The 12507-nt window shown below is 43.9% G+C and overlaps 2 protein-coding genes across 3 annotated transcripts in view; one reads left to right on the top strand and one right to left on the bottom strand.

Annotated features, from left to right (window-relative positions):
• The first annotated feature begins 3380 nt into the window (after window positions 1–3380).
• LOC142795311 (uncharacterized) lies at window positions 3381–4171 on the top strand. Its single transcript, XM_075886037.1, has 2 exons — window positions 3381–3516; window positions 3672–4171. Exons 1-2 carry the CDS (start codon window positions 3381–3383, stop codon window positions 4169–4171), a joined length of 636 nt encoding a protein of 211 aa, XP_075742152.1.
• A 7791-nt stretch (window positions 4172–11962) lies between these two features.
• Ndf (Nucleosome-destabilizing factor) overlaps window positions 11963–12507 on the bottom strand; it is a 108543-nt gene continuing 107998 nt past the window's right edge. For both annotated transcript variants that reach the window (XM_037428899.2, XM_037428898.2), the window contains one exon: window positions 11963–12210. In XM_037428899.2, the coding sequence (XP_037284796.2) occupies window positions 12136–12210 (75 nt within the window). In that variant the 3' untranslated portion in view covers window positions 11963–12135. The remainder of the gene's footprint in view (window positions 12211–12507) is intronic.

Genomic DNA, 12507 nt, shown 5'->3' with positions numbered 1-12507 from the left:
CGCTACTGGCATGACGAGCCCCAGCCAGCACTGCGTAGATTATAAGCAGCAGAACATTGTTGTACGGCTGAGATATTGAACAAGAAAGCTATAAAGGAATGAACACTTGCCGGCGATACGTTCGCTTACAATGTGCGCGCATTCAGAAGCATTAAGTTATCAAATCTGTTACACGTGCAATGATCGAAACCGAGAAAGCCTTTATTCATATCAAGCGCTCTTACGCGGACAGCTTGGGTAGTACTACGATTTTGCCTCATGTGGCGGTAACCGAATGTTACGGTAGCGATTAAATGTTGAAATAATTGCGATCAAAAAATTAAATTAATTGCGATCAAAAATTAAGTTAAACGCGATCATCATACGATGATCTAGAGATCATCGTATGAGTGAATGTTGCATCAATGATTTTGGATTAAAACTATTGCGCGAGCCAGAATCAAAATGAAGCGCCCGTGTTACACGGTCACATTCGTTGGCGATCAAGAACAAGCTCTGATAAATATTCTTTAAAGGCGCGATCGCAAGCTGTCGCTGCAACAGGGAGATCGCGGCCTATGTACTGGGTCCCAGATCAAGCGAAACTATACGATGAACGGTGTCTGCGTAACGGCTTGCGATCCGCTGGTTCTAGAGATATTCGAAGAGAGCGTCGAGGAAGCGATGCAACACAGTGACTGATCATGGCTGCGGTAAGTGCTTGCTCACCAACAAACTACGCGGTGCTATGGCACATAAGTAGCCTTAAAGCCTTGCCTTGGCATTTCTTTTTGCGAAGGCAACTCGTGGTGGCGACGAGGCCCCCTAATTTTTTGTTTTCAGATTTATCCGAAAATCCAGAGTCCTCGATGTATTGTAGGCCCGTGTGCTAAGATTTGGGTGCACGTTAAAGTACCCCAGGTGGTAGAAATTTCCGGAGCCCTCCACTACGGCGTCTCTCATAATATATGGTGGTTGTGGGACGTTAAACCTCGCATATCAATCCTATATGTATTGTAAAGCCCTTGGATAGTAAAGCTTATCGAGAGGATAAGGAAGTGAGGCCGGGGAGGACTGTTAGGATGCAGAGAAAGTGAGAGGGTAAATCGTAGCATAACCATGTCTATAAGTAATGCCTAAGGGGTCAGAAAGAGATGTTCCAAGCAACCCTCAAAACAGCATAGTCATGCATAGTATACACACCAAAGGGATGGGAAAGAAAAGTGCGGTTGAGGGGTAAGAGGGTAAAGCATAACATAAAGCCATTTGGTTATAATAGCATTGCCGGTAAACGCTCACCGGTTAATTTTTTCACGATTCAAATTTATCTGTTTAACTGCGCTTTTAAATGGACATTTCCGATGTTGAAATGCCATTCTCAAAGCTGCGAACCACCATTGGAGCCACGGAGGAAGGAAAGATAGGAGAGGGCATGTCCAGCCGGCACGCTGCGTGAAAAGTGTGGAGGAAATGACATCATGGCGGCCATATTCACTAGGCACAATGTCAGCGTTGTTATGGTTACGTGTTGCGCAGTGGAGCTGGTCTAGCAGAGAGCGGCCGCGGCTGGCGGCGGCATGTGTGCCTCCCCGGGTCTCGTGCTGAGGCGTGGCGGACAATATCCGTGCTCTGCGCCGCGTTATTGGTTAGGCAGTGTTCTCCTGGCAGTTACTGCACTCTTAGCAACGTTTACAAATCCTTTCGTCCATCACGGGGTTTCAACAGTGCGTAGAACGAGTGCATATGTCATGTGTCGTGCAGCGGACGACGCGGGTGAAGCAATTAGTGTTCAGCGAAATTGCGTTGTGCACCATGACGAAGCGGAACGACGACGAACGCCTTGCAGGCCAGTGACGGTTGGGCAGTGCTCCTGCTTGTGATAATGGACGAGGCTGTTGAGCCCAGCAAGACGCAATGAGCACCATGTGCACATACGCAGTTTCGTGCTCTGCGTGTACAGCAACAACTTGCGTGTGCGTATTAAAACACCTTTTCTGTTCCGCTTCGTATACTCTCCCCCGGCATTGCATGTGATCTCAACGTAACAGCAACCGCGTTCAAGTGTCACTTGCCACCACGGTCGCGGAATGCTGACGCCGGTGAGTTTCACGTGGAATACGGACACAGTGGTCGGACGCTGCGTCGGCCGCGTGGCGGAATGCGACTGTAGAAGGCGCACGACCGATCGTGTTGTCTGTACAGTTGCTGAATTAATGACGTGAAAACACTCGCCATTGTCAGTGCATCTAGCGCGCGTTCTCTTGTACTTGCTTCGTTGTCGGTGTGCTGTTACTCGCTGCTAATACTCGGACAAAATGATTTCGCCGAAGGTGTCGCGCTAGCCCGGAGTGTTGAGCCCCGTTCCATTAGTTTCGGATGGTCACGGCACGCGCGCTGCGCAGCTCACGTGCTTTTCGAGCCAGAGAGAGAGTCGTGCCTTCTGCTTTACATTCGTACGTAAACAAGAGAGGAGAATTTGCCCAGTCAGTATGGCCGACTTCCGGCTTCACAACGAGTGACGCCAGGGCCTCTCCTACCTTTCCTTCCTCCGTGATTCGAGCGGAGCGCAAGGCCATCAGCGGCTGCAACATCGTGAAGTATCGCTACATATATTATAATACGAATAAACGTAGGTGTTCTGTTTGATACAGCGTATGCACGTTCCCATGCGTTCAAATATTCCATATATTTAAAAATATACTTAGTGTGTTCACATCTTTTCGTGTCCAAAATAAATTTCATCGAATATTTCGGATCAGGAGGGATTGAAGGAAAAGGCGACATGCAGATTGACTAGCTCCCGCTACACCAATGTACGCTTTGATGAGTTTACAGCAGTGTCTATCAACAGCGTTATTAACAGAGTAAAAAACATGAATAAAAAAGAATGAAGGAACAGGATTATCAGCAACAATGCATTGTATTTTCATTGGAAATAAAATTAATTGAAACACATTGCAACAACTTATAAGTGGAAAGTTTAAACACCAAATTTCTCAGAATTTAGGACTTAAAATAAACTCGGAATTAAACGCAAAGAAATAAAATCCGAAAAACACCCACTGAATTCCACGAAAAGTAAACTCCAAAAATGCGGAGCCCTAAGTGAGACGTCTGTTAGAAAAGCATCCAACCTTATTTTTATTATTTTGTTCTTTTGCGAGCACCAGATAGATTTGAAACAAGCGCGCTTGCATCAGTCGACCTTGTACCTTCGTGCGCATGCGTGAATTTTTTTCCCGCCTGCCAACAGCGTCGGTCACTACTGGGACGCAGCGTTTGAGTGAGGTAGTGTGCAGTGCTCTCGTCGGTTTTTCATTGCAAGGAAAGGCACTTAGCCGTGTCGCCAACGGGCAGCTTTTTCCTTTCTTCCAACAATCACTATATATATTGCAAGGAAAATGACGAAGCGACTGGGCAACAGCCAAGGCGAAACCATTCGGAAGATCAAGACAGCTTTCGGTGACGACGCTATGAGCAGCACACAGATTAAAGAGTGGTACAACCGGTTTAAAGACGGCCGCACATCAGTGGAGAGTGAGCCACGCTCCAGTAGGCCATCAACATGCCAAAATGACCAGGTCATTCCCGAAGTGAACGCTGTGGTTATGCGGGACCATCGTATGACTACATCCAGAAAATTGCAGAAGATGTGGGCATCAGCACTTTCTCTGCACGTTCTATTATGACAGAATATTTGGCCATGAAGAGAGTTGCGGCAAAATTCTTGCCAAAACTGCTCACGGTGGAGCAAAAGCAAGTTCATGTTGAAGTCTCACAGGACACGCTGCATTTCATCAACACCATTATCACTGGTGACAAGTCCCGGGTGTACAGGTACGACCCGGAAACCAAATCCCAGTGGTCACAGTGGAAGCATTCCGCATCACCGATGCCAAAGAAGGCCCGCAAAGTGCGCAGCGACGTCAACATGATGCTTAGTGCTTTCTTCGACTCCCGCGGTGTGGTACACCACGAGTACGCACCACAGGGTCAAATGATCACCGAGTACTACAGGAATGTCCTCTATCGTCTACATGACGCTGTGCGGTGCAAGAGACCTGAGTTGTGGTCAACGGGAAACTGGCACATCCATCACGACAATGCTCTTGCACATTCCTCACATTTGCTTGAGATTTTTTTCGAGAATAGTCGAACTCCAGTAGTTCAACAGGCTCCTTACTCTCCTTAAACGGCCCCCTGCGGCTCTTGGCTGTTTCCCAAACCCAAGAGAACATTAAAAAACAACCATCTATTCGCACTAGTTGGTTAAATTTTATGGTTCCTCGCCTTACGTTCACTTTCCTTCCAGCACTTTCGTGCTTGCGCTGCAACCGTTATTATAAAGGACATTGAAAGGAGAGCGATTTCAGGCAAGGGAGGACTTATGGCTGCTACGACAGCTGAGCTAAACTCCATTCCGAATGAGGCCTTTTCAGAATGCTTCCAAGAATGACAGCACTGCTGGAAGAAGTGTGTGGAGTCCCAAGAGGACTACTTTGACAAGGATTAGGTTCTCAATGCTCCATTTACGCCAGTTTTTTTTTTCTTCCACTAAAGGTCGGATACTTTTATAACAGACCTCATATGTCATTCTCTGTTAGTTCAAATTAATATAGTCTGACAAACGAAAATGTGCCCATAAATGTCTTTCCTCTCCTTCCTCTTCGACATCACTTCCCTTTGCAAATTGGTTATGCGCAATTGTGCAGTGTAGTCGAATGGTCAAGAAAGGAAAAATTGACAATTAACTGGTCCAAGATCAATTTTTTGGCAATTAAGCTTTACGAAAAATCTTTGGGTGAGTGTCAATGTTTGCTTTCATACCTTCTTGCTATACTTATACTATACAATGCATGGCTATGCCATGCTAGAAACGCGAGCACCAACTTTTGTGCAACATTGCTATCCTAGTAACGTTGGGCAGAGCTGTGCAAATAGTAATGTTGCTTTTGTGCACACTACACCTGAATTTCGCAACAGCTCCACTATTAAAGAGACACCCTTCTATCTGAAACCTCGATTAGGTTTCCACTACATCTACTAGGGTGAAGGTCCTGGCAGAGTGCGCAGCGTTTTTCAAGCTTTTTACCGGACCTAATAATTCAGTATCACAAAACTCGTACAGGTTTCCAAAGTGAAAATTCAAGGATATTCAAGGACTTTCCAGGACCTGTTGCAAGTTTTGCAAGGACTGAAAACGTCATGCTATGTTGGAATTTTTCACTCTAAAATTTTCAAGAATGACCAATTTTATTGCACATACAATATGTGGATACTGCAATTATAAAATAATTATCTTAAAAAATTCTTGCAACCTCTCCCTCACTCTACAAAGGGAGAGGGCACGACGCTGTGTTAGTTACGTGCTGACGGGCTTCGTGTGTGTGTGTAGTAAAGCCTTAAAGGGGTTGTGCTACAATTTTTGTGGCTTGCGCGCACCTTTGCTGCAAGCTTTAATTACAGCTCCAGCAAGCACTATATACGCACCAAGATTTGCTCATTTTCGCTACATAATTTGCCTCCTAATTTTTATGAAGAGTTTTCAGTTCCTGTTTGTGGGCACCAAGTTGGGCAGGTACAAAGCAGTGTAGCTGACTTAGTAACACGATTACAAAGCATCCCACGCGTCATGCTGAGTGTAGTCAGATCTTGCACACAATGTGCCACACAAGCACCTGCAAAACAAACGCGCTGCTAGCTGCAGCAGCCGCGACCCTTTGCCGGTATGTACGTGATGGAAGTCTGGGGGTCGCTCACCTGACTACAGATCTGGCATGACATCACTACAACTTTCATTGCCCTTCCTAGAGAGCTACGTGTCAGCGTTGGACGCACTCGCGATGGGCCTCAATAGGAGAATGAGCACTTAAGTGCACTTGTGAAGCAGCTTAAAATATAATCTAAACGTTTCTAAAGTCCGACAATTTATGTGGAGAGTCCTTGCTTATATAGAAAAAACTCACGCGGTGCTTGCTATAGCCTTGAAAGCACCACCCCATTAAGAGCGTTGGCTTGTGAACAGTTGACACTTGCAGCAGGTTTCTCAACAACCAAAAAGTAACAATTGTGACAGAGGTTAAATTAACTCATCCTGTAGATACATGTGCATTCTCTTCTAGCATTCTTCTTGGTTGTTTAGGTAGCATGCTTCCAATGTCGAGCTGTGACAATTGTTGATCAGCACTCGTCCTGTGCGCTTTCTTTTCATGCAACCTTTTTTTTGCTTGAACGGCGCGTTGCATGTATGGGGTTGCTTGCCCTCCTTCGCGTGACATTCCAATTTCTTGCTATCGCATTCACTGCTTCACCCTCGCCACAAAACTAAGTTTCTTTTAGGTTAGTTTCTGCAAAATGGGACCATGTGCACCCACGCCGCATTACTGCTTTGGGAATGGGAAGTTTGACAGGCAGACACACCGATCTACCACATTTAGAAGGTGGCGATGTCGATATGAGAGTGAATTACTCTCGAAATTCAAGCATTTTCAAGGATTATGAAAAATCCCAGGACTTTCAAGGGTCTTGAAAATGTGTTTTTCAAATTCAAGGGTTTTCAAGGCTTTCAAGGACCTGTACGAACCCTGGTATCACCACACTAAGTACGACATATATAAACTTGAGATGTTACAAAGGAAAGCTATTAGATTAGTTTTCATTAAACAGGTATAGACTAGGTGTGACTCACCCACTAACTTAATGAGACTTACAGATACATTGAACATATGTGCAAGTAGTGCTCTCTTATTAATATTCAAAGGTAAATTTGACATATTTAGACTTTCTCACGTTCAGCCCCCAAACATTAGGAAGACTAGAGAAGCACATGGCCACACACTGAAAAATTAAACAACTATTTGCCAAAACTACTAGATTTATTATTCATTCTGTTTCGAGAGAATTTCGGGCAAGTACTCTTCCCAGATACATTTCTGAGAAAGTCTATTTTGATGAGGCACTGGACCATCTGTTGTTGTTCAGTCTTTGTCCGCCATGGTGTTGTGGCGCATTCGGTGCTCAGTTGCTAACCCGAAGTGGGTTCGATTATGATGGGGGTGAAATGACAAAGGCCCGTGTGCTGTGCGGTGTCGAAGCACGTTAAAGAATAACAGGTGGTCAAAATTTCCGTAGCCATCCACTACGGCGACCCTCACCTGTATTGAGGTTTTGGCACATTAAACACTACATATTATTATTCCTGTTGCATTTCTTTTGAACTATGTACTTCAAACAAGATTATTTTATGAAACTGGTTTATACCAACTGTTTCGATATTCTACACAGGCCTTAGTATTGCAAAATAAATTTTATTTTGCTCGAAACCACCGACGTAAAGACCAGTGCCAGAACGTAGGCATGACAGATATATCTCCCATATGCTACAACGTTTAGTGGGTATCTAATTTGACTGTACCGGCAGCTGTTTGTTCACGTTTGTTCCAACTGTCCATCTGTGGGCACTGCCATCCTCGCGAGCACCAGTGCTACATATGAGCTTACCACTGTTGGTATTCGTCATACATGTTGCTGTTGACATCGTTATTTAACTGTAAACTGGTTACATAAAACACATGCAACCGTTCAACGTATGTCTGTGTGTGCATTTGTACATATCCTAAGTGCCAATTCGTAACCTTTCGCTCAACAAAAAGAATTGCAACAAACACCTTTCATCCGCATGCAGCATGTACAACTCAAGTTGTACATCACCTACATTGGTGCTTGTTTTTCCAAATAAACTTTAAGTGCGAGCTGAATGACCAGCTCTGGGCTGTCCAAGAGAAACACACACATACGTTCATTTGACTTCATGACGCCTTTGTTCCGCTATTTGAAGTGTTGCATGGAGACAAAATGTTTCTTGTAGTGTACCATTATGTGCAGTCATGATACATTCTCATAAAGCTTGTATTCATTCGGTTGCATTAGAATTATAAAAGCAAAATTATTGCAATATTGATTATCTTTCAAAAAGGATATTTTTTCATGGTTGACATAAAACAATGCTCGTGTTTTTTATGGTGCCTGATTCAAGAAAATATAGATAGGCCACAAGAAACACGAGTCACCCATATTGGAAAAGATCAATATTTGACAATCTTGCTTATATTTGGTTATTCACATTTTCAAATGCAATATGTTCAAAAGGGATAAAAAATGCCCCAAAGAACATTTGACAACGGGATCCCAAGCCTCTACTTGTGTCATAATATTACATTGTCAATGTATATTTATTTACATTTACAGTCTCCCCATTTGTGCACCCTAACTGATTTGAGTCAAGATCTTGCTAAGCTCTTCGAAAATTCAGCCTGAAGCTCGCCTCTTCTAAAAACAGGCAAGGCAATACTGAAGTTAGCTAAACATAACAAACACTGCATCACGATTAGAAAGGGGCAGAAGGGAGTGGCTTGGAATACAAAGAAGAGGTATTTTCATTTAGTTGTCAAGTGCACTAGCTGACAAAGTGTTTCTATAGAATGCACAATACTACTTGTGTCTTGGGAAATGTACAATGAATTTCTTAAGCACAAAAGTCTTGAAAATTCAATGTACATTTTCAGTGTTATGCCATCATTAGTCTCTCTGAAATGAACGCATCAAGCCAGTAAAGGAGGTCTTATCAAAAGCGAACCAATTCAAGCTTTCGGCATAAACTATGTATTTTATAACAAGGCTTTAAATCTAAAATCCCGACATATTACAGCGGGTCAACCAACAAGTTTTCAAAACGCCCGCTCCAATCCTAATAAGAAACATGAAAGTTACACTTAACACCAGCGAATGATCCGACTTATCAGATACGCCTTATCTATGCCCCAATGTTTACCACCTCAATGTGAATTACTGTTCTAGATTGTAGAGATACTTTACAATTTCCAGCAACAAAAAGAGAATGCACAGTCCCCAATTTACTACCAGATATAGGGACTCTGACAGCTAGCACTGTCTGCCTGTGATGCATATTCAGTATCGATTTGAGCCGTTAGACAGCGTTTATGTTTTTTTTTTTAACATTAAGAATTGCCCCAGGTGTGTTGTGGGCTGTAGACTAAGCGATTGCCAAAATGTCAAGCTGTGACATAGTGCAAGGCAACCAACGAGCAAAGCCACTTCAGCACACTGACGCAGCAAGTGCTGGGCTCTCACAATCTAATCGACAGGACCCACACATCCATGTCTGTAACTTCACCCCCAAGGACACCACCACACTGCCTGTGTTCACGCTTGTCACTGATTGTTTCGATACCTTTAGCTTGACGTTATACTACTTGGCCCTCACAGGTTGTCCCGTAATTGAAGAATGAAATGTTGGCAGCCAGTTTTTCAGAGCCCAGTGCAAAGCCCAACCATGCGCTTCCCTCTAAAATGTACTTGCGAACTAGTTAGCAGGTCGTTATTATTACGGAGTTGAAGTTCAGCACTTGTGTCGTCCCTTTGTGTGTGTGTTCATTTTTTAACTTGGTGTGCGCTGCCATACACTATTTCTTTCTAAGTGGCCTCCATGGTTTACTTCAGCAGTGTGATGGTATGCTCCCATTGACTGCACTGCAGGCGCTGGTGACGGCTGCTTAAGAAGGAAAATCAGTGTTGATCAGGAGAGTGACATTTGTTCACCCGCCGTAATACAAAGTGCCTCGTTTTATTTATGGTGCAGATGATTTGATGATGCTGTAGCTGAAATGCTGACAAAATTACAATATCTTAGAGGCAATATCAAAAGGCAGCAGAGGCCAAGCACAGATAACTGAGCACATAGTCTCACTCATGTATAGGGCGTGTTTTTTAACAAAGATGATATGTCTATGCTCCATCTCAGGAGTTCCCTTCAGCACTGTGTAGGCTACTGGTTTCCTCAGCCAGTAGAAAGGGCAATAAGCCCTTCCACAAGTATTCATTCTCATCGCATCTCTCTGGCATCTGCTTGCGTGCACAGGGCAAGTAAAGTGAACAGACGGTGAACAAAACATGGCTGCACCTGTTGTAGCTAATGCCCTCCTCTTCCAATTGATCAAGTCGTCACCGTGTGCTGCGAGACCGTTAAGTTACAAATTGACACTTTTTTTTTGCTTCAGATTAAAGTGTTGATGCTTTGACAGCAATGTATCCATGACTGTATTCCTCCAGTTCCAAGAACCAGAATCAAATTCTCGGCAGGTTAGGCTTAGCAAGCATGGCTAAACAAACAGCTGACCTGGCAAATAAGGGTTCAATATACCTGATGCTTTGTTCCCAGGCGGAAATGACTCAAAATAATGACTCATTTTACCATTCATTTGTGGCTGCCACCGCAGTGGGTGAATAGCAAGTGCAAGTTGAGACTGAAGTGGACGGTCGCATCTCCACAAGAGCTGCTATGTCGATTTGTAACCACATTTATTGGCGGTTCACGATGCTGCATTTAAAGTGACATGACATTAATGCGAAGAATAAACATATCACGCATCAATGTGACATAACAAGTGGCAAACAACCTCAAATGTATCGGCCCCATGAATTGTAAGGTAATTAAATACGTAGCTAGGCTTTAGTGCGCAAGCGTGCAGCTTGCTTACATCCTGTACCCTTGGTAGTGTGGAACAGTAGTGGTGAGATGAAGTATAGATTATTTTCTGTAAGACACCCGGGCGCTGCCACCTTGGGCTGTCAGGCCGATGTCTCCTTGTTTTTGCATATCACGAGGTGAATTAATGAAACATCGTATGCAGCAACCCAGCCATATTCATGTATATGCCTCTACCATAACACTGTCTATTCAATTGTGGAAGATACAAAACAGAAAGGTTAGCAACCCAACATTGCGACACTGAAACCCAACCATAAAATAGTCTATAGAGCGTGTACTCGTTGGTGCCAGCTTCTGTGCATCCGCCTCCAAAGTGGAAATGACATTGCTATTAGAGGTTGTACCCACCTACACAAAGAAAAATACTACCTCCCCCCCCCCCCCCCCTCCCAAACCTCAGTTGGGTCAGAAACGTAACAAGCAAGCACATCAGGTTAAAATAAAGTGAACATGATAGTTTTATTTCTCTGGTGTATGTATGACATGGTAACACTTTTTTATGGAATGGGGTGTTGTAGTTAATATGTATAACAGCAGGAGAGCTCAGCACTCAATGCTGCCCAGAGAATGAAAAGATGGGCCGTGCAGACCTGCACATGGGACTCGGTACGGCACCCACATCCCAGCCTAAGGGCAAGAGTCGGTGCACAATAAAAACGCAAACAGCAGTTTCTGATCTTCCTTCGTAATGCAATGAGAGAGGAAGGGATGAAGGAGATCTTGTACTCTTTAGCAGGAACAGGCATGCAATGCACTGGCCATATTGACACTCACGCACACACACAGCGGCAGCAACACATCTAATCGTGAATGCTGCCCTTTGTTACAATATGAAGAATGCCCTTTCATAAAAAATTCAGCAGCTCGAAGTTGGAGAAAAAAAAAACAAGGCAGAAAATGGCGAGCACCAGTTTTTGTATGTTCATTACATTCAACACAACAGACAAAAATCTCACCACTGAACAAGGAAAGCGAAACGCAAACATCGCCAAACAAATATTTAACAATTTTAATGCATGATCATGCTGAACTGCGACTTCACTATAAATCCATTGCTTCAAACACAATTGAGAAACTAAAATATTGATGTACTATGAGACACACAATTTGTCATAACACGATCTTTCACAAAATATCCGTTTAAAATTGGTGCAAGATTAATAAGCAAGTAATCATCTAGAACATCTCGTCCAGCTTCTCAACAGGCTGAATTTAATCTACAAGGTGAGCGATTTACAGCTCAGAGAACTTGGCTCAACAAGGCTGCCACTGCTTAGGAAAAAAATGATGCTTAAGGATCAGCTAAGCGTCCCAGCCTTAAGCAAGGCAAACTAATTGCAAGCACAAAAGGGTAGCCAATGATGCGACTGTGGCCTACAAAAGCGTTGCTGATAACAAGGCACCACACTTCCTAGTCAACCTTTGCCTCAAGTGCACTGCAGATGCTGTTCCTAATTTTGTGGGCTGGAAGAACCCGTAGATGGGATGATCCTGCCTCCCCCTCCGGTACCACATGCAGCTGTGTGTGTGTCTTGCACTCCCTGCTCTTGTATTTCTCTCTTTCCTCAGAGGGAGGCGTCTTGGGGCCTTCAGAGCCGAGTCCGGATGTACACTGCTGAGGCGTCATGTTCCGCGTAGCCATGCTTCTTGGCATGCTTGAATACCTGCCGAAGGGATAAGAGTAACAATGCACAGCCAGTGTGTACATACCAAGACATCGATTAGGAGACAAGTACAATAGCATTCTGCTCATACACTCCTGACTTACACAAGAAGTTTTTTTAGAAAATACAGATATTTTAAAAAATTTTATCACAGTCAGGCACTTGTTGCTTTTGCACATGAACTCTGGGTCGAGACAGAAATACTTTTACACAGCTGAAATTACGCTGATGTGACTAATTAACAAAAATTTCATGTGCCCTGAGCTCCACCTGCAGGCTCTTTTATGGGTGGGAAAA

Source organism: Rhipicephalus microplus, chromosome 2, assembly GCF_043290135.1.
Source record: "Rhipicephalus microplus isolate Deutch F79 chromosome 2, USDA_Rmic, whole genome shotgun sequence".
NCBI lineage: Eukaryota > Metazoa > Arthropoda > Arachnida > Ixodida > Ixodidae > Rhipicephalus > Rhipicephalus microplus.
The sequence above is the reverse complement of the archived record's forward strand: the minus strand, read 5'-3'. Positions and strand labels throughout refer to the sequence as shown.